The 20,332-nt window shown below is 37.0% G+C and overlaps 1 protein-coding gene across 1 annotated transcript in view; it reads left to right on the forward strand.

The window, feature by feature from the left end:
• Positions 1-3,618: 3,618 nt before the first annotated feature.
• CFAP46 (cilia and flagella associated protein 46) overlaps positions 3,619-20,332 on the forward strand; it is a 72,555-nt gene continuing 55,841 nt past the window's right edge. Inside the window, exons 1-12 of the mRNA XM_048312043.1 lie at positions 3,619-3,925; positions 4,268-4,392; positions 5,373-5,504; positions 8,360-8,424; positions 8,924-9,088; positions 10,403-10,526; positions 11,886-11,980; positions 12,763-12,870; positions 13,883-13,982; positions 15,654-15,752; positions 17,185-17,375; positions 19,322-19,550. Of these exons, the coding sequence (XP_048168000.1) occupies positions 3,877-3,925; positions 4,268-4,392; positions 5,373-5,504; positions 8,360-8,424; positions 8,924-9,088; positions 10,403-10,526; positions 11,886-11,980; positions 12,763-12,870; positions 13,883-13,982; positions 15,654-15,752; positions 17,185-17,375; positions 19,322-19,550 (1,482 nt within the window). The 5' untranslated portion in view covers positions 3,619-3,876. The remainder of the gene's footprint in view (positions 3,926-4,267; positions 4,393-5,372; positions 5,505-8,359; positions 8,425-8,923; positions 9,089-10,402; positions 10,527-11,885; positions 11,981-12,762; positions 12,871-13,882; positions 13,983-15,653; positions 15,753-17,184; positions 17,376-19,321; positions 19,551-20,332) is intronic.

The raw sequence follows: 20,332 nt of genomic DNA on the forward strand, positions 1-20,332 counted from the left end.
CGCCTGCGCGACCGCCGGGGCCGGGCGGGGCAACGCTCTTCCGAAATAGCATGTTTAAAAGAGTTAATTGTGAGTGACTGTAGCTACTCTGTGTTAACAGCTACTAGAAATTATCTACTATTAATGAATTCATAGTATGGCCTTATGATTGCGTTAAGAGCGCTTGTGTCTAACATTCAACATGAGTGATCCTATTCTGCTATCGTTTGAATGATATAAATTGAGTGGGTCACTAAGTAATCACTGCTTTACATTATGTTCGAGTGCATAAATTAGTCTGCAGAGCTGTCTAGGTAAAAACACAGTGTTTCACTCATGCTAGACTTTGTATCACAGGCATTTCCACACGGTGGACCAGATGATAGAAGATTCTTAATTTTGACATCATGAAAATTTTTCTCAAACAAGTGCCAGAGCTTAGTTAAAATCCCACACAGCTAAGTCCTGGGAGTGTTTGGCTTTTATAGTTGTATCTTTTAAATAAAAATATTTTTGGAGGTACTTTTTGTGAGGTTCTTTTTCATGCAATATTTATTTAATATCTGAATCTGCCTGGCACAATATAGTGGAGATTAAAAAGTCTGTATGTGTTCAAGGAGTCAAATAGGGCAAATTCATGAGAAAAAGCATGTCAAAGATCATTAAAACTGCAGGTACTGTAGCAGGGCCTGCTCAAGTTTGCTGGTTTTGAGCTGTTGGAAGCTTCAGGGATTCCTTACTCTGGAAATATTGCAATTCCCTGTTCTAAACTCTTCCTTAGCCTTCTACTGCTCATGTCTGTCAAAGGAAAGCTCACTGGCTAGGCTTTTGTTCTGATCCAGTTCCATTCCTGTGTTCACTGTGTACTAGATTTTCACCAGAATCCGAGATGGAGAAGAGATACGTTGAGCCATTATTTTTTTGGTGAGTAAGGGCAGCGCAGACAACAGAGGCATTGTGTCATTGGATATTTACTTGTCATTTGCTGTCTTTTATTCTATATAAAATACACCCACTCCTCAGATTAACTGCTTCAGTGATTTGGTTGTAAGTGCTTTCTAGGAACACGTAATTTCAACTTAAATAAAAATAGATTGATTTAAGCTTTTATTCAGAGAATTGATAATGGAAAATAATTTAATAATACAAGTTACATGTTCATGATCAATTTCTAAACAAAGATAATAAGATGCCTACTGTGTCTACAGATAGTGTCTATAGATAATACTTCCAGTTTGTCTAAATCTCTTTGCCACCTAGAAATTTTGTTTCTCTCCTTCATTGCTCTTTATGTGCATTCATGGCTCTACCTTAGTATGCAGCTTGGGAATAAATGGAATGTACATGTCTAGTCTCCTCAGGGTCATACATGAATTCCATGGTACATAATGAGAAGGGACAGCACCCAGAGTAGAGATAATGAAGTTGCCCTTAAGCTGCCTTAGCACAGAACAGAGAGAAAGGAGCAATAGGTGAGAAAATGTTACTGAAAACCATTTTTATATTCTCTTACTGTTAGAAAAACACACCATAGCAAAGCCCTCTGAGAAGAACAAACATGTGACACATGAAACAAGATTTTTGAACCTGCAAACCAGAGTGCAAAAGAATGAGGAAGTAATTATAATAAAAAAGCACATGGAGAAAACCGATGGTTCCTTTGACATCTGTACTATTCTCATTAGAGAGTATTTGGACTGTACTATTTCTCATTCTTTCTAGATTCACCTTGCCTGTAGGAGGAATCAGGCATGTTATCTAGTATCTCATCTATTCAAGGAAAATAAATCCTATAAAAGGCAACTGGACTGTGAAGTAATCTCCCTGCTGCACTTTCTTTTGGCCATTTACAGAAGACGTTCTATTTTTAAAGTTTTTACTATGTTGGTTAACATGACTACTTTAATCTCGTTACTTGTACGGACAGGTGACTTTAGTGGCAGTAAAGGACACAGACCCTTTAGCGAAAGCTGCCAGCAATTTGCCACTGGTTTCTAGTTTATAAAGTATCAGGAGATCATAACTGTTGTTGGGTAACAACTGGGAGGATGAAAACCTATATCTTAGTTTCCAGATTTGAGTACCAGTCATTCTACTTTGGGTTACAATTTAAGAGAAGTCAAAAAGTTTAGTGAAGTGATAGATGACCACCCCCGCCCAAATCTACAATTTTTTAAAATCAGTTCTTTGATTTAATTTCTTTCAGTTCATTTAAAAATTAATTCCAATAGTTGATTTTAACTTGGTCTTGTTTGTTTCCTTTCTATGTTTTCCTCGTCGTTTTACCATGACATAAGTAGTAGATTTTGATAGTTACTTTTCTATCACAAACCAAGTGACCACTTTTCATGATATAGCAGCCAGTAATTTTCCATTGAAACTGGGGATAATACAGCCAGAGTCTTAGCACAGGTATTTCATGGGGATGAATAATAAATAGAAAAATTTCAGATGTTTATATTATGGTGGTGCCATTTTGGCTATTATCTACATTACAGAAGTCAGTTGAGTAAGTTGAGCTTTCACATACTCATTTCTATATGAGAAGACACTAGTCTTACCCGAGTCTGGGATTCTGCCAACAGACATCCAGAAGTGTCTGGCCTGTAGCTGAGTAAGAGTTACAAAGTTTGGCTACAAACAACATATATGTATATCATGGTAAGCCACAGTAAACATTATAATTACATAATTGCACAAGACCAATATATTGCTTTCTGCTTCAGAAATCGACGCAGGTTTGCTACAGGGTTTTTTTTCTTGCCCACCTAGTTTCAGATTAGTTTTATTTCTGTTAATCAATATTCCTAGAAGCAAGACAGTTACTCAATTTATATGGGCCCTGTGGCCAGGGAGGGGTTATGCAGTACAGGTAGGGACTGAATCTACTCCTGAATTCTTTACAGACCCTTGTACTGGAATAGCCTACTGGTACAGAATTGCAGTCTACCTTAAAGAGCAAAGGATTTAGGTTTAAAATTGAATTTATGTATGTAAGCCTTTAAATTGTCTTCATGACCACAATGATTTCCCTCAGAGGATCTGGTATGACTCAGTAGCTGAGGGGCAGTGGTGAGGCACTAAACAGTTCCTTTGGTATATCTTGATGTCAGGCATCTTTTTCTTTTCTTTTCTTTTCTTTTCTTTTCTTTTCTTTTCTTTTCTTTTCTTTTCTTTTCTTTTCTTTTCTTTTCTTTTCTTTTCTTTTCTTTTCTTTTCTTTTCTTTTCTTTTCTTTTCTTTTCTTTTCTTTTCTTTTCTTTTTTCTTTTCTTTTCCCTGAAGGTTTATTTACCCTCACCTATGACTTCTTCCTGCACTGGCAGATATGATCCAAATGTTCTTGGGCATCTTGTTCTGCTTTAATTCAAAGGTTCAGCCACTGGTGGTGTATGCTTTATTTCAAAAGGTTTCGCCTTAGAAGCTCTCAAGACGGGGACAAAAATTACTGGTGACAGCACTGCTTTCATCTGCAGGAAGCCATCAATCGTTGCCTATGTCAGCCCTTGAGCCCGTGCCCGCCCGCTCTCGGTGCCGCCGGTGCCGCGGCGGGTTCCTAACGGCTTCCCCGCCCGACGGGGCCGCGGGGGCGGCTCCCTCCCGGCTCGCTCGGCCCCTCGAGCGAAGCCGGAGGCCGAGGGGCGAGAGAGAGGGAGGGCGAGAGGGAGGGAGAGAGGGAAGGTAGGTCCGTGTGTGTTGTGGGAAGGCTGCCGGGATACGCGCCTGTGTTGTGGAAACCGCGAACGGCCGAGGGGCCGCCTGCGGGTCTCTGGCGGATACCTCTGGCAGCCGGTTCTCTCGGCTGTCCGGGCAAGCGTTCGGGACCTCCGGAAAGGCCTCGCGCTCGCGTCTTGGAGCTGCCCCATGCCCCTCGCGGGGAAGCCTCGTCCAGCGGCGGGATGGACCTGGCGGTGAGGGAGCGGCTGCTCGCGGCAGAGAGCGGAGGAGGTGAGCGGGCGGCCGGCGGCTGCGACCTTGAGCCCATCTTCAAAAAGAAGTGAAATTGAAACCCCACTTCAAACAGGGAAATAGCTTGATCCTAATCTGTTTTCTAAGTTCACTTTCTAGTGTGCTAACGTTAGTGATTTTAAATAGCAAGAGAGTTGTTAATTCTTCATCTTAGAATCATACCTAACTGCGAACAACGAACAACGTGTGTGACATTGTTTTCCTTAAACATTCTTAAATTATTTCTGCAAAAGAGAGACTGCATATCACGTGGCTCGTTTGAACACAATCATGTCAGTACACCTGGAAGCAAAAATTCTTCATTCCTTTTTTTTATTTCAGATGTTCAGGCTTTGAAGAATGCTTACGAGTTGATCAAATCAGCCAGTCAAGGACAATCTGCACTTGACTCGTCAGATAACATCAGCACCGACTTATATGTTTTATGTGCTGAACAAGCACTTCGGGTTTGTAATTTAGGTCTTTTAGCTGTATTGAATGAAAACATGTATAGATACACTGTATTTACAGCCGTTACAGTTACTACTTTAAAAATCTCAGAAGTACCTGAGGAAAGTATGACACTGTTCTGGTTTTGGAGAGCAATTGTTTAAACATGCATTTTCCATTAAAACTCAGCCCTTAAATTATCATTTCTTTACAGTCCATCAGCAAGGTGTGGTTTGTGAAGTTTGTAATTAGAACAAAATTAGCAAGGTGTACCATAGTATATAAAAAAAACTTTGCTATGCCTGTTTTTTCTTGTTATGGAAAACTTAACATTAAGCAATTTGGTTATGACTGAAGAAAATATGTTCAAGAAGGCAAAAGAACCCTAATAAAAAATAATAATGACCCTGGTACATTCTAATTATGAAAGGTTGTTGCTAATTGAAATGACTTCTATAAAATGTGGTAGAGATTTTTAATTTTGAAGTACTTGTTAATTTTCAATCTATGAACATAAGTGACTGGGTCTTTAGCAGACAGAGTTTGTAGTAAAACATTTTTTTCCCCCCAGGCTGCAATCCCATCAAAATCCGTCTGTGGTCTGAAAATTGAGATGTAGCACTGACAAATCCTGCCAGCTAATATCCCTCCTTTAAAAAAAGCCCAAAATTCTGTTAAGAATTTTGTCTTTATGTTAACAATTGTGTTTAAAAAGGAAACATTTTTTGGATACTGTAAGCAGTTCTATGACTGACTGAGGAGTTTTGTTAAATAAAGAAGCTATCTTTTTACATACATTTGGAATGACAAAACTATGCCTTTAATAAATTGTAATGGGCTTATACCACAACTGGTATGCATCTCTACGGAATATTGCTTGCATACTGTTACGGAGTTAGATGTTACCCTTGATTAGGCATGCATTTTTAAAAGCTAACAATTCCTAATTATTAGTTGCATTTTAAAAAAATATTAAAATGCTTGTTTTGGGTTTTAGCTGGGATATCTGGAAATCAGCAGTGACTGTCTGCAGATGTATTTTAAAGGAAGATTTCCTGTGAACCAGTTTCTTGGCAGAGCATATTTGTGCCAAGGCCAGTTGCATGCTCCACACTCTACAGATAATTTGGTGAGAAATTACAAAGGCTGCTTTATATTAAGCCTGTTTTTATGGGTATTTATTCCTAGGTTTTTATGTGTTGCTTTCAGTCATTTAAAATACACAAGGATAATCAGGACTGTGGGAAAAATCAAAGGAAAATATATTAACAAGTAGTTTGTGAGTAAACAAAACTTGCCATCTGAATCAGACTAATATTTCAAATATTTTGGAGAAGACAATAAAAAAGAATGCTTGCAAAATTTTTCAGGTGGTCGATTGTTTTAAGTCACCCTTTTAACTTTTTACTTAAATATGGTCCTTTCAGACCAAATTAGCTGTAACTGTTAAAATAATTGCCGGTTTTATTGGGGAAGCATTTCATGGGCTTGTGGGAAGTGGTGGACTGAAAAGGCCCTCAGAGAGGTTGTACAGTTCATTTCTGTGGCAGTGTACTTCCAGCATTCATCAGTAACATTTCCACCTAGTACATGGATTTGGCTTTTTGTAGTGAGAGGTGGTAGCAGCTCAGCAGGATACTTCTGCTTCTGTGTGTTGCTTTTAGGTGTTACAATTCCCTATATATGAAAAGTTTGCCGATTTTAAAATGGAGTGGGATCTGTTTTCTGTCTTCAGTGTTTCACTTGTCCTTGTACTGTGGTCAGTCAGCTTTGATCATCTGTTAATGGTATCTAGCCCCTAAAAATAGCCTTAACAGATGTTAGAATCATAGAGTATTCTGAGTTGGAGGGGACACGCAAAGATCATCAGAGTCCAACTCCTGGCCCTGCATACGACAACCTCAAAAATCCCACCCTGTGCCTGAGAGAGTTGTCCAAATGCTCCTTGAGCTCTGTCAGTCTTGGCGCCATGAATGCTGCCCTGGGGAGCCTGTTCCAGTGCCCAACCACCCTGTGGGGAAAGAACCTTTTCCTTCTGTCCAGCCTAAGCCTTGACACAGCTCCAGCAGTTTCCCCGGATCCTGTTCCCGGTTATGGAGAGCAGAGGTCAGTGCTGCCCCTCCACTCTCCCTCAGGAGGAAGCTGCAGAATGTGATGAGGTCTCCCCTCAGACTCCTCCAGGCAAAATAAACCAAGGGACCTCAGCCAGACCTCATATGGTTTCCCTACTAGGCCTTTACCATCTTTGTAACTCATAGTTTGTGTTACTTGTGTTAACAAATACGCCTGACAGAGGTTTTAGTAGTTTCTTTGAATAATGTTTGAACTAACTTTCAAGCTAGAATCTTTTCTCTGTTACATTTTCTGTACTTTCTTTCTTCTATGAGCACACGTGCAGAATAACTGGTCAATGGTCACTTTAAGACTTCATGCATGTTTGTAATGTCCATATGTTTCTAAATTAACAAACTATTCTGTGATGTTTTGTGAATCTCAATCAAAATTTTCTGTTTTCTTCTTGACTCTTGCTAAATTCTTAGAAGTTAAGGATGGTCTCAGATTGTGCAGTCCTGCCTTGGTTCCTTGTGTCATGTGTTGTAATGATCTTTTAAGATAGACTTCACATCAGTTGTAAAGCTTTTTCGCTAGATAAATGTTCCTAGATAATTTACGAAAAAAGGAGTGGCACAACATCTCATGCTGTGCGACTAAGTAATCATCATTCACTTAGAAAAGATAAATCTGTCCTTATTTTGGTTTCCATCCTAAGGAACCCTTCTTAATTGGTTAAGATACTTGTGTTCTTAATTTTAGGATGCTTGGGTTCTTAAGGGCCAAGTGCAACTTCTTTACTTCAGTACATATTTCATCTCTGGTTTTCTCTGTGTCTGGGCAGTTCCCACTTGGTGTTCAGTACCCTTCTTACACCATTCCAGAACTCAATAAGTCAGTCCCAATTCTCTTGGAGATTTTAGCTTCTCTTTTCTAGCATACTGTAGAGACCCCCTCTGGTATCATCCCATTCCTGCACCTCCAGCTCCACCTCGGCTTCGGTATTTGCGCTGCATCCTTCTCCTACACTTTCAAAAATCCCTTTTTACTATCTTACTCATCTTCTTTACACCCTCCCTTCAGGAGTTTGTACATACTGATGAGGCCTTCCCTGAGTTGCCTTCTTCAGGCTCAACAGTCTCAGCTCTCTGTCTTTCCCCATAGGAGAGATACTTCAGTTCTGTTTTGAACTTTGCAGCCCTGTGTTGGACTCTCCATAGCATCCATGTCTCTCTCATACTGAGGAGCCTGGAACTGGGAACAGTGCTCCTGATGTGGCCTCACCAACGCTGAGTAGAAGGGAAGGATCCCATCCCTCAACCTGCTGGCCAAACTCGTCCTAAGGCATCCCTGGACACGGTCAGCAACCTTTGCAGCAAAGGGTATGCTGCTGGCTGATATTCTTCAACTTGGTGTCCACCGGGACGTCTAGTTCCTCCCCTAAAGAGCGGGCTCCCAGCTCCTTCAATGATAAAAAGGCATGTCTGACACATCGTTCAGTTGACGAATTCTTGTTGGAACTTTTTTGAAGAAAATTATTCCTCAAGATTTTTAATGGGACAAATGACTATAACTTTTTTCCCCCTGGATTTGCTCTTGGATATTTCTGAACTTCATTTGCTGGAAGCTTAAAAAGTATGCAGCTTTGTAGGTGTGGAAAATTTCAGTCCCAATAATTAATATCTGGTAGAAATGAAAGAAGCTGAAAATACCATCTTAAAGTTAGAAACCAGAAAAACACATTAATAGGCTATCAACCAGTTTTTAGTTATTCTGTTTCTATAGCAACAGCTTACTATGGCAGTATGTTTTAGCTGAGATTGGTCTGAAAATAAAATTTATGAAATATGAACATACTAAAATAGGAAAAGAATGTACTGATTTATAAAAGCCATATTCAAATTGTACTAGCTTTTCTTTGTTTTATTCTAGGAAGAGTTTGAAAAGTTTGTGCTCTCTTTTATGAAGGCAATAGATTTTGCATCCCATGACAGAAGGTAAGCCCTACTGATAGGATTAACTCTGAATCCCAGGAAATGCTACTGATCTGGCTTTTCAATTGTGTGTCTCGATTTTCATTAGGAGTTGTGTTGTTTGGGGTTTTTCTTTAGATCTTTCCTTCCATTTTGTAACTTCTGTTACTGCTGTGAGTGCTGTAACAACGTAAGAATACTGAAGTCTTACATTGACAGGATGAATAATCCTGTTCAAAGCTGGCAAATATCTCAGCATTTCTTACCCTTTTACAGTTACGATTTATAGAACCAGAGCACCATGTTAGCTTATTTTTAAGTGGTTAATTATTGGGTATAGTTGCAAGAGTAACCATATTCTTCTTGTGCTGTACTTGTATTCTCAGTTCTTAGTCAGGATTTCTTCCAATGAAAACAAAAGTTGCACTTTTTAACTTCCTAGATGTGTCTTACAGTGCTCAAGCTGTAATTTTATGTTTATTCAAGTTCATGAAATACTAAATTTTTGATTCTTATTTTTCAGGTATTTTTTTTTGATATATAATGCCTCAGTTCTTTATTGGCAACTTGTGAGGCCATTTCTTAAGCCTGGATTCCGCTATTGCCTTATTCCCAGCCTTTCACAGATTGTTACAGCATTAAACCAAATTGAAGAGCAAGACAGGGAATGGCGAGCAGAACTCATGATGTAAGTTTAACTGTATTTTTTCATATGGGCATTCTGTAGTCCTTTTGGGACTGTTACCTGAGGTAGTCTTTAATAAGGTATTTTTCACTGGTAATGTTGCAGACGTATTTATTGTGAGAAGCTTAATTCATAACTTTTTAAAGAGACATAAATGTACTGCACATAAAAGGTGCTTCATTTCAATATTTACTTTAAGCCTGAAGTTTTAGTGGCAGAGACAGCTGTGACCTAGATCAGATCTGAGGTTTCACAGTCACTTTGGATGTAGTGTTTGAGTCATTGATAGTCATTGGAAATAAATGATGTATAAATACCAATGTATTGTCATTCTCACATTTCCTGAGCAAAGCTGGAGCATAAACCTTGAGATAACTGTACTGAGGGAAATAGTTTTATGTGCAAAAGGTGGAGTGTCCATGTAATTTTTCAAGGTCCCACAACCTTTTCTCAGAGATGTTTTGATCCGCTATTCGACAGACTGATTCCAGTTCCTCTTGCATTTCTACCATAGTTTTTACGTTTCTCTTTGTGAACTTTTCTGTTTCTTTACTCTGAGACTGTTGTTTATTGCTATGTAGCATTTTCTTTATAAGCTGAAACTGGAGGGAAGTAACAAAACATTCCGAGGGGTATGCTAAGGACTATCTAGAATACCATGCATGCAGTTTCTTGGTACCAAACATACTCTTGCTGAGGAGTTGATGAGAACAAACACATACTCACAGTGTGTTTGTGTTATAAAACTAATGCATTTTTTTCCTAAAGTTGTATTTATTTTTAAAATATTTTTTATTATGATTATCGTTGTTGTTGTTAATTTATGTCATGGAGTCACAGGCTCTTTTTCAGTTAAATCAGATAAAGTATATAAAATCCAGTAGATATATTGCAGTTTCCAATATGAACAGTTTTCTATTGCTAAATGGCTTTGAAATACTAGCCTTTCTGGTAGCTAAGGGAGAACCTTAGGATACATCTCACAGAAATGTTTTTTTCATACACTTTTAAATAATTGATCTTTTTAATTATGGGTATCTTGTTGAGAAAAGTTTTCACAAAAAACCTGCAAATTTCCCAAGATTCTTGTTGCAATCTGCACTAAATATGTGTTAGCAGCTGCATATATCTGGAAAAAACAAAGATGTAGAAGTTAGAGGATCTCTTTTGTGTTGAGTCAATGCATTAGAGCACTAATCACTTGTACTGCATTTAGAAATGGTACCTTGAATACAAAGAGTATTAAAAAAAAATAAATAAGAATTATTTCGGGATGTGTTAATAAATATTTCATACCAACATTCTTTTGATCTGCAGAAATTTACTTGAGTGCTTCCTTGATGCTTCAGAACTGGAAGAAGCAAAAGAGTTTTCATCTACTGCTGCAATCTTTATTAAGGAAAATGTTCCAGATAAATACTCTCAAATATTTTCTTTAATGGTAATGCTGAAAAATATTTTAACCTCCCATTAAGACAGGAGCTTTGTCTACAGTTCATAAGATTGTAGTTATAAATGTTATATAAGCTGTTTTCTTCATTTAAATTTTGTGAGTTACCAAACAATTCTGTAGATATGCAGAGATTTTCACAAATTGTATATTTTTGATATTATAAGCTCCCTACTGCTCCATGGTCTTTTAATGAATCATAAAATAATGGGAATAACTGTGGCTAACCCTAACAATTCTGTTTCGGGTTAATTACTATTGAAAGAGTAGGTGTAGCGAGAGCAATTTAACCTGACATGCCACAGAGGGCATATTTAGTGTCTCTTGACTTTTCTCATGCTGATAAATACTTAAGTGATCCAGCTTGAACCCTATAAATAATTCTGGAAATTGGAGGATATGACAATAGATCACATTTCTTGCATGCCCTTAACTCGAGAAATAAGAGGGTGAAGACAAAGGTGGCAAAAGCAGAAAGAGGCAAATAAAACTCAGAAGCTGCGTGCAGGCATATTTTCTTTCATTCTACTACGCTGTCTGTTGTCTTTTCCTGTCCACCCCCCAATCAGTACATTTCAAAAGTGTATTGTTTATATTTCAAGATTCTCTATTTGAATTAAGAGAACTAATATACAGCGTTCCAGAGGTGTGATAACAATGAAGTAATCACACTGGGGCAAGCTTGAAATTCCTTTTGTATGTTTTAGAAGAATTGTTGAGCAGAGCTGTTTGACAACATCCTTAAAGAGAAGAACGAAGTAGTTCTAAAATTGTGCTTGGGCTACAGAAGTATGATCCAAACTATTGAGTGCCTTAGTAGCAGCATACTGAAGTCCTGCAAAACTTAGTGTTCCAGTACAGCTTAAGTAATCAGTATTGATAGCTGTGGGCAGTCAGTGTGAGAGTAAGAAGAAATGATTTGCACACTATTAACGTGTAAGTCTGCACTTAAATTGAAGTAACTGCAGTTTATTTTAATGTCTTCATAGTACTTCTTTTCCTGCCTATAATCTACAGGTACGGATTTGGCTTGTTTCTTACAGTTGGATGAGATGATTTCAGAATGAGTTCTATCAAAAGGTGTTAAAAATGCATTAATTAGAATTCTAATTCAGAAGGTAGTTCCACATTTATATTTCTGCTAGTAGTTCTGATCCTGACTATTGGAAGGTCAATATAGCTCTACTAGGTGATGTTTGTATTATCTATGCAGAACAACATAGATTATCATAGTAGCCACCTTGCCCTTGAAGTCCATAAGAACAGTCAACACACCTGCTTTATTTTATTTTATTGAGTGTTTTTCCTTTGCTTATTTAATCAAATAATAATTAAATTGTTATTTTATAGGTGTATCACCAACTAATGGATATTTCCCAGGCAGAGAAGGAAATACAAAATTCCATCCATCTTTCAGTTATTTATAAAATGCAGATGTTAAAGTTGTAAGTATGAAAATGTATCCTTCCACTTGTAATTTGATGCTGCATATTATAGAGGTACAATCAGGTTCTGGGATCCCACATGCTTGTAGAAAAATCTACTGCAGAGATTAATTCCTCAAAAGGAAAATTATAACGACAGTTTGGGTAGTAACTGTCAGGTCTGTCTAGAGAACAGCCTCATCTAAAAAGTGAGCTAGCTCTTTGGGAATGTAGGGATTAGTGTGTTGTACAGATATTGTCAGGAGAAAGAATTTAAGAGTCTGAAAGACATTTTAATATCAAAGGGACTCCAGTTCCATCCCCAAGCTGTGTACAAGAAAGTAAAGATGAAGTGGAGAAATCACCTAAAATACAATGTACAAACCATGGAGCGTAATGCTTTTTAAACTCTTCAAATTTTAAAGGCATAAGAAAATTTTGAAATTTAGACTTCACAGCAAAGCCTCATGTAATTTTTTTTCAGTGTCTCAAGATTTCTGCATTTTAAAAATACAGATTCTTTTCTTAGTGGATTAATTTATACTGACACTATAGGAAAGGAGTCTTGCACATAATTTTTTTGTTTTGTCTTGTTCTGGAATAAAATTTACTGTCTGAGAAATTAATTAGCACACTGAATCAGGTTTTATTGGTTTTTTTTCTTGGTTTTTTCAAAATCCAGGTATCCCACTGATACCTTGGAATAAGAGCCATCCATCCTGAAGTTAGGAGAGTTATTTCAAATTTTTAATGCAATATTATTTCTCATGAAAAATTATGACCCAATTCCTCATATGTTGCAGGCAGTGGGACACAAATATATTTCCAAGCGATGCCACCGCAAATCTGAATTCTTTATATGTGCTTTTGAAACAATATGATGTACCTCCAGCATCTGTTCTCAATATGAAGTGAGTTGTATTTGTCATAGCTCCATGGAAGTTGATGATGAAGCCGATCCTGCTTCCATTGAAGTCTGTCAAAATTGCTGATGACCTTGCAGAGATTGAATTCATACTTGTTTGTGTTGTGTTAACACATAGGTCATCTTAAAAAAAGACAAAATCCTATTAGGTTTTGTTACAGAACCCAAGATTAAATATCTTCTTCCATACAGCTGTTTGTATAACACGATTAAATCTTTCCATAATAATTTCTTATTGATAAAATGAGATTTTTAAAAGGTCTTAAAATTGACATGTGCTTTTCAGACTGTAGTAAATTTTTAACTCTTCCTGGGGCCCTTTCCAACTCTTCAGCATGAGTTCGAAAGACTAAACTGATCGCTATTTCAGTAATTATATCACAGCTGTTACATATAGAAGTAATACTACATTTTTACTCATTAAGGTAAACCCTCTTTGACAATATTCAGGTGTACTACTACTTCTCCTGTTCCAGACAGTAGACTATGCTCATCTGGTTATTTACAGACACCCAGTTAGAACAGTCTCCATGTGTGTGTCTGTGTTCTTAGTTCCTAGGTAGCAGACTGATGCATTTAACTGCTTTGTGTGCCAGTTCACTGAATTGTATTTCCAAAATTTTCTGCAGTCCTTCTGCAATCTGAAGTTTCTTACTTCACCAGGTCTGTGCTTCATGCATTTCATTCTGTATTTTCTGTCTTCTTCAGGAGCTGTTTGTGCAGACTGCATAGGAGTATGCTAATTATTTTCCACAAACAGATTAACTTCTGTATTTTTCATGTAGCCAACTTTGAATTCTTTCCTTTTTCCTTGTTAACTGTGAACATTACTAGTGTAATACTTAGCATTATCATAATAATACCTGTAATATTCATATGACTTCAAGGTTTTCAGATACATTGCACTTGTTGTACATTGTTACTTTCAAATAGTATTTTTTTAATTCCATGAAAGAGCAATATCAAATTCTCTGAGTGATGTTTTTGTATTTTTGAAGGATTCCTTTGATTCTGGAATTAGCTCATTTTTCTCTGAAAGTAAACTGCACTGAACTCGCGGCTCATTGTATACTTGATTTGAAGAGTGCTCGGATTACTGTAAGTTTTAATTATGTGGGTTTGGGGGTTCTTTTACACACGCTCTCACACTCCCACACCCCTTTTGTGTTTATATTTAAAAAATAGTACAAATGGTTCTATGGTATTCTGTCCATCTGTGTATTGTTTATATATTAATTGATATAAATAATTATTTGGATACTTGATCTATTCCTAAACTAGAGAAGTACATGCAAGGTCAGAAGGTAGGGTGTGGATAGACCAGGGTGATTAGCAGTGCAGTTTGTTTTGGCAAATAAATATTAACTGTAAATTTTTGCTTCTGTTTTTGAAATGTGACCTGTGCAAGAGTTTGATTGGAAGTTAAATTCAAATTTCTATTATAATGATCCTGCTTTGCATTACTTATAAAATTGAACTTATCCTCTCGGAATTTTTTTTATTCCACGTGTCTGATTCAGGCCCATCATTCTGAACATTTCCTGAAAGTCTAAAATCATATACAAATCCATAGCATTCCACTGGAAGATGTGTTTAAATCCCCTAGATCAAAGATTCACAAGGATTTAATCTGAGTATTTGTGTAGACAGTAGTAGTAAATACCTGCTGTGTGGCAGCAACAGAGAAACTTTACTTCAATTTCAACCTTGTCCATTGGAGTTAATGTGTTATTTAAGTGACCATCTTCAGATTGCCCAGCATCATTTGACATGATTTCTTCATAGTAGAGTGACAGTAATCTATGTCAAAGTTTCAATTCCTTGGCTTTTGCCAAGTACTGATAAATTTGTCTACCATAACATGAATTCCATCTCTGTGTGTATTTGTCATTAAGTTTTGCACAATCTCTTCTCTTTTCCAGTCATGGGGATGTTAAATTACTAAAGGTCATGCTGAGTGATTTGATAATAGCTCATAATGAATTAGGAATGTAGAGGCTGTCTGAATTTCCTCACTACACCAATTTAACCCAAATAGAGCGTATCTTAGATGCTTCTATGATCAATACAGATCATTTATATGATTTAATAGTCAGCTCGTTCCTAAGCTGTTAAAAGTCTAACTTCATTTTTCACTTAAAAGTTTCACTGCCCATCAAGCTGAATCCTTTCTGTCTTGACCAGCACTTGTTTATTCCAAGCATGGGCCTTTTAAATAATATTAATGAGTAAATGGAAGAGGGCAGATTTAAATCAGATACTGCGAAAATGTTCTTCCTTGTGAGAGTGGTGAGGCCCTGGCACAGGTTGCCCAGAAAAGCTGTGGCTGCTCCATCCCTGGAAGTGTTCAAGGCCAGGTTGGACGGGGTTTGGGGCATATTGGGATAGTGGAAGGTGTCCCTACCCATGGCAGGATGTTGGAACTGGATGGGGTTTAAGGTCCCTTCCAACCCAAACCATTCTGTGGTTCTACGATTCTACTAGAACTGAAATCAAATTATGGTATAGGAGGAATCAGGTGTACACTGGTTTTACTACTGCAAAGTCTGGCAATGAAGAACTTATTTTGCAGCCTCCAGTTAGTAAAAAGTGTCTGCAGTTCAAATAACAAATTCTATTCCCTTTGTGTAATTTCAGTTAATTAGCTAGTATAGTGGGATTCTTAGTAGGGAAGTGCAGTGCTGTGTTACTGTAATTGCATGGCTTTAATCTTTATCATATTTCTTTTTAATTATTGAAATTAGCATTTTGTGTATTAATACTTCATAGGAGCAAGGGAAACTTATTGAGATAGAATGTCTGGAATGTGAATATGAAATGAAGAAAAACAGCACTGAAATTGTGAATTATACCAAAGGAGTTGTTGAGGTATGTTCTTTAACTTTGAGAGAAAAGGAAAAGTTTTAATTTGTTAAATGTGGAAAATTGCATTTGACTATGTGTCTTAATTAAGTTACACTGCTCAGGAATTCTTTAAACCTTTCTATTCTTTTAAATTGGACTTCCAAGAAGGAAATGGAGAAAAATAAAGTTTTAAAGTTTAAAGAAAAATAAACACACAGTTGTGTGTTCGTCCCTTAAGTCTTCTGTCTGACCATAAAGGTTCGTAATATATTACTTTCCAAGAGCAAAGATGGTAGCATTGAGGCATGAAAGGGCAACACTCTCATGTTTTCACATTTTGCCTTTATGGGAGGTGTTTTCATGGAATATCTTGAGTTGGAAAGGACCACTACGGATCATTGAGTCCATCTCAGCTGTGATTGCATATTATGGTCAATCTCATACAAATTCTTATGTCAGAGAAATCCAGATTGTTGCTGATAAATTGTCACACTAGGGAGGATTTTCTTGAATTTTTGTCAGTTGGTCAGTTGGCTCAGTTATAATTCAGACCATTGAAGTTAGAAGCCTAAATATCAACACTATCAAAGGGATTGGAGAGGTGCCTACAATGAGCAATTTAGGCCAGCTATTAGAGTCACCTAAAGTTGCTATGGTGGGAAGTAGGAATACGTGTAATGGAAATTGGTAGTGTGAAAACTTACTCCTGTCTAGGGCTGTTCTTATTTTGGAGTTCAGAAATTCCACTCACCTTTCGGAAAAAAAACCCCTTGTTAATGAATTCCTCATAATACGAAACACTACTAATACTAACATGTAAAAGAGGATATTCAGGTATTTCTGAACTTCAAGCCCACAGTGTATGCAGTTGGAGTGGTTTTTTGTTTGATTTTTCTGGTTTTTTTTTTTTTTTTTACTTGCATAACCTCTAAAAATAGTGTAATAAATGGCACATCTGTTACTGTAGGTAACTGTGTTACTGTACATAATTCAGTAAGAACCAAGTTTAATTGACGGTATGGCAAATTCCATTCATAATATTTATTTTTTTCCTCTTCTGTACTGCATCTGTAGCTGAATGTGAAAAAAACCCCTAAAACCTGCATCTGTAGCTGAATGTGAAGAAAACAGCCAAACCTTCTGAATTCACAATTATCAATTAAAGTATTCACGATTATCAATTTTTGTTTATCATAAGAATGGGGAATAGCTGACAGACTTCTGCCAGAAATATGTAGTAGCAGCCTGGAGTAACGAAAAGAAAAACTCCTTAGTTATGGATGCCTGTTTACAAAAAAAAATTTATGAGAAGAATTATTAAGCAAAAAGTTTCTAAAGTCTGCTGGCTAAGGGACTGCTTTCTACTGAAAACAGTCCTAAGATTAAAATTTGGAGAACACATAAGAAATTCAATTTATTAAATGCAGTAGTGCTAATTATTTCTTCGTCTATGTAGGCTCAGCTGAAATTGATAAGAAATCTTGAGTTAATGTTAAAACGTGCAGTTCAGCTGGGAGATCCTGGTGTGATTCAGGTTGTTTGTGCAACCCAGTGGAATCTGTGCTTACCACTACTACAACACAATTTGCATCAACATGTGCGAAAGCCACTAATCTCAGTTGCTGATGTCCTTGAAGAGATTGACAGGTAATTTTCAATGCTATGTACTTTCTTGGAAGGTCTCAAAGCATCAAACTCCTTTAAAAGTGTTCAAATTCTGTGACATTAAGTGTCTTTGAAAATTTTCCACTAGCTTGTAATAAATGCATGTCTGTATGTTGCATACATTTCCCTATTAATCATTTAAATATAGGTTCCTTTCAGGCAAAATCTCACACTGTTTAATGACCTGTAACAAATATTGAAATGTTTTAGGAACTTAAAAATACTCTAGTTAATCAAAATTATGTGAGAAAATTCCAAAGCTGCAGTATGTGTTTCGTACTGTGGTTTAGAGTCTCGTGTTAACATCACTTTTGTTGGTTAAGAAATTAAAATTCAAAAAGTTACTTTTGAAAAAACGTCATGGCTTCTGTCTTATATGTTAAGTAAGACATTTCTTGCAAGATAGTCTTTTTGTATCTTTGGTGATACTTCTTTTTAATTGAAAATCCTACTGCATTAAGAAAACTAATAATTTTTTGAGGTATATTCTTCTATTTGCTATTATGCTGTACTTAACCCATAGCACCTAAATATTTTCACCTTTTTGTTAATTTGAGTCAGACAAGTAAACATTACTATTTGGTGCTTGCTTGAGTTTGGACCTATACATCATCTGACTGTTAAGAACAGAGATCAGAACTTTTGCAGTCGAGTGAGTTGCAATCAACACAATCTGCCACTTGAGCAGGACCTTAGGTGGTTTCTGATGCAAGTATTGCAGAGGAAAGTGAGGAATCTAGTTTCAGTGGTTTAAATTTTTTTTTTTGTTGCATAAAGAGTGGATATACACATGCATGAATGCACTATATTGTATTACTGTACTGTTATTCAAGCATTTCTTATGCTTTCCGTATGTAGAGTGCAAGATCAGCACAGGCAAATTTGAAATTTGTACTAAATGTTGGTAATGACAATTTTGCTCTAAAAGCTTGCAGGGGAGATTTTGGGGGGACTAAGGTTTTGGGGTTTGTCACATGTATATTCTTAACCATCCAGTAGACTCGGCCTCAACTCTGGTCTGGTACTGTCACTAGAGATTGAATGAAGTCACTTGTCTCTATTAATTAGCCTGTCTCAATTTTTGTTTTGATTGCAGCATTTATTGTGGCTACTTTGGTCCACAGGAAAAGGGTGATACTTCCTCAGTCAGGCTGGCTCTGATGTGGACATACATTAGTTCTGTGGCATTATATTTGATAGGCTTGAAAACCTCTCTTCTCTGTTTTTTTCATAACATTGCTTTAATTTATCTGATTTTTTGTTTTTCTTCCTGAAAATAATCTGAAGCAGCATGTAGAACTCTGAGCTGTCATGAACAGCTTCCTGGGGCAGGTGATGGGTAGGGAGCCAAGTATACCTGAGACTGGAGAACATGCAGTTTTTGGTGAAAACACGCCGGCTCCATAGAGTGGTGTCAACCACACCTGGGTAGAGAGAGTACTTAGAGTGAATGTGTATGCCTGAGGTGAGCCTAATCTTTAAAAGAGCTGAGCTAATGCAACTAGGGCTAGACTTTTAGGAGTATTAGCTTCTACTTAAATGTTAGGAAGAGAGAGTGAACTTCTGTCAAAAGTCATCATTCAATACACTATTCTTTCTCTGGCAGCTGACTACTTTTGAAAACCACCTGATTTGCACAGCTAAGCGGTACTGAAAAAGAGTTCCACAAATATATGAAGATCAGTTAGTCCACAAGATGTGTTGCTTTCTCCTGCAGGGTTAATGAAAGTAATATGCAGTTAAATTTTCTTATTAATTAAAAAGGTATGATAGTGAAAATTAAAGATACAAGTCGGTTAAAAAGGGAATATCAATTTTAATACTAGAGTCACTTTTAAATATTGAGTTTCATCTTTGGGTGAGTTTTAGGTCTAAGAATGTTAGTGTGCCTTATTTTAACAATTTACACTTAAATTTGTAACCCTTAGCATGTTGATTTTGTTGCGCTGCCAAGTTCATATGGAAATAGCTCGTATTGAAGAAGATGGGGATAGACTAGAAGCTGCTCTGGAACATTTGCAAAAAGCTATGCAGCTGAACAACAGTGGGCAGTATCAAGAACATCTAAGACTGAGTTTTAACCGCCTTCGGTTGAGTGCTATGTTGTATGAATCACCCGAGCATCCAGAGGATCAGGCGGTAATGTTGATTGAACAGGTAAGCATGAAGAATAAGGTCTGTAGCTGAAATAGGCTTGCTTATTAAATTCCAGCGGAGGAGAGACACCTGTTTAGTAGAACTGCATATTAGTAGAGACAGCATCAGCTTGTTTTCAGCAAACTGTCTTTGCTTTGTTGCCTTGAAGTGGTTATGCTGCCTCACAGTCTGAAAATTGTAACAGAGGATTTTTTTCCCAGTTATTTCAAAGCTTACTTCTTGGGGAAGGCAGGGAGATGTTAATTAGCAGAAATACCAGCAAAAAAAGAAGCTTATTAGCAGTTGTCAATAATTAGGATTTCATTGCATGAAGCAGTGTTTTATTTAATGAGAGGCACAGCATCCAAATTGCTAAACATCCTAGCTGGCTATGAGATAAATCAATATTATGTGACACTTACAAATGCCACTAAATAATATATTTTACAGTCACAGTGAAGTCATTGTCAGGAGTTAGTGCATCTAATTCTGTTGTGCTGCCTTAGCACCTGAACAAAAATCATACTGGCAACTGATTGTTTTTTCTGGTTTCAATACTTTTCCATGCAAGCTTACTCTGCTTAAATGTTGCTTTAAAAAAACCCAGGGCTCCTCTGACTTTGGCTAGTTCTTTGCAGACCAGGATACTTTTAATATTTTGTAGCAATTCCTAGTTACTACACACAGGATATGTTACCATGGGTTGTTTACGAAGGTATAACATAATGTCAGGTTATATACTGAGGAATATACTGTAAAGATTGACGAGAAGCATGAACAGTACTTTGTATTAAATGACCCTT

This window comes from Corvus hawaiiensis, chromosome 8, assembly GCF_020740725.1.
Source record: "Corvus hawaiiensis isolate bCorHaw1 chromosome 8, bCorHaw1.pri.cur, whole genome shotgun sequence".
Classification (NCBI taxonomy): Eukaryota; Metazoa; Chordata; class Aves; order Passeriformes; family Corvidae; genus Corvus; species Corvus hawaiiensis.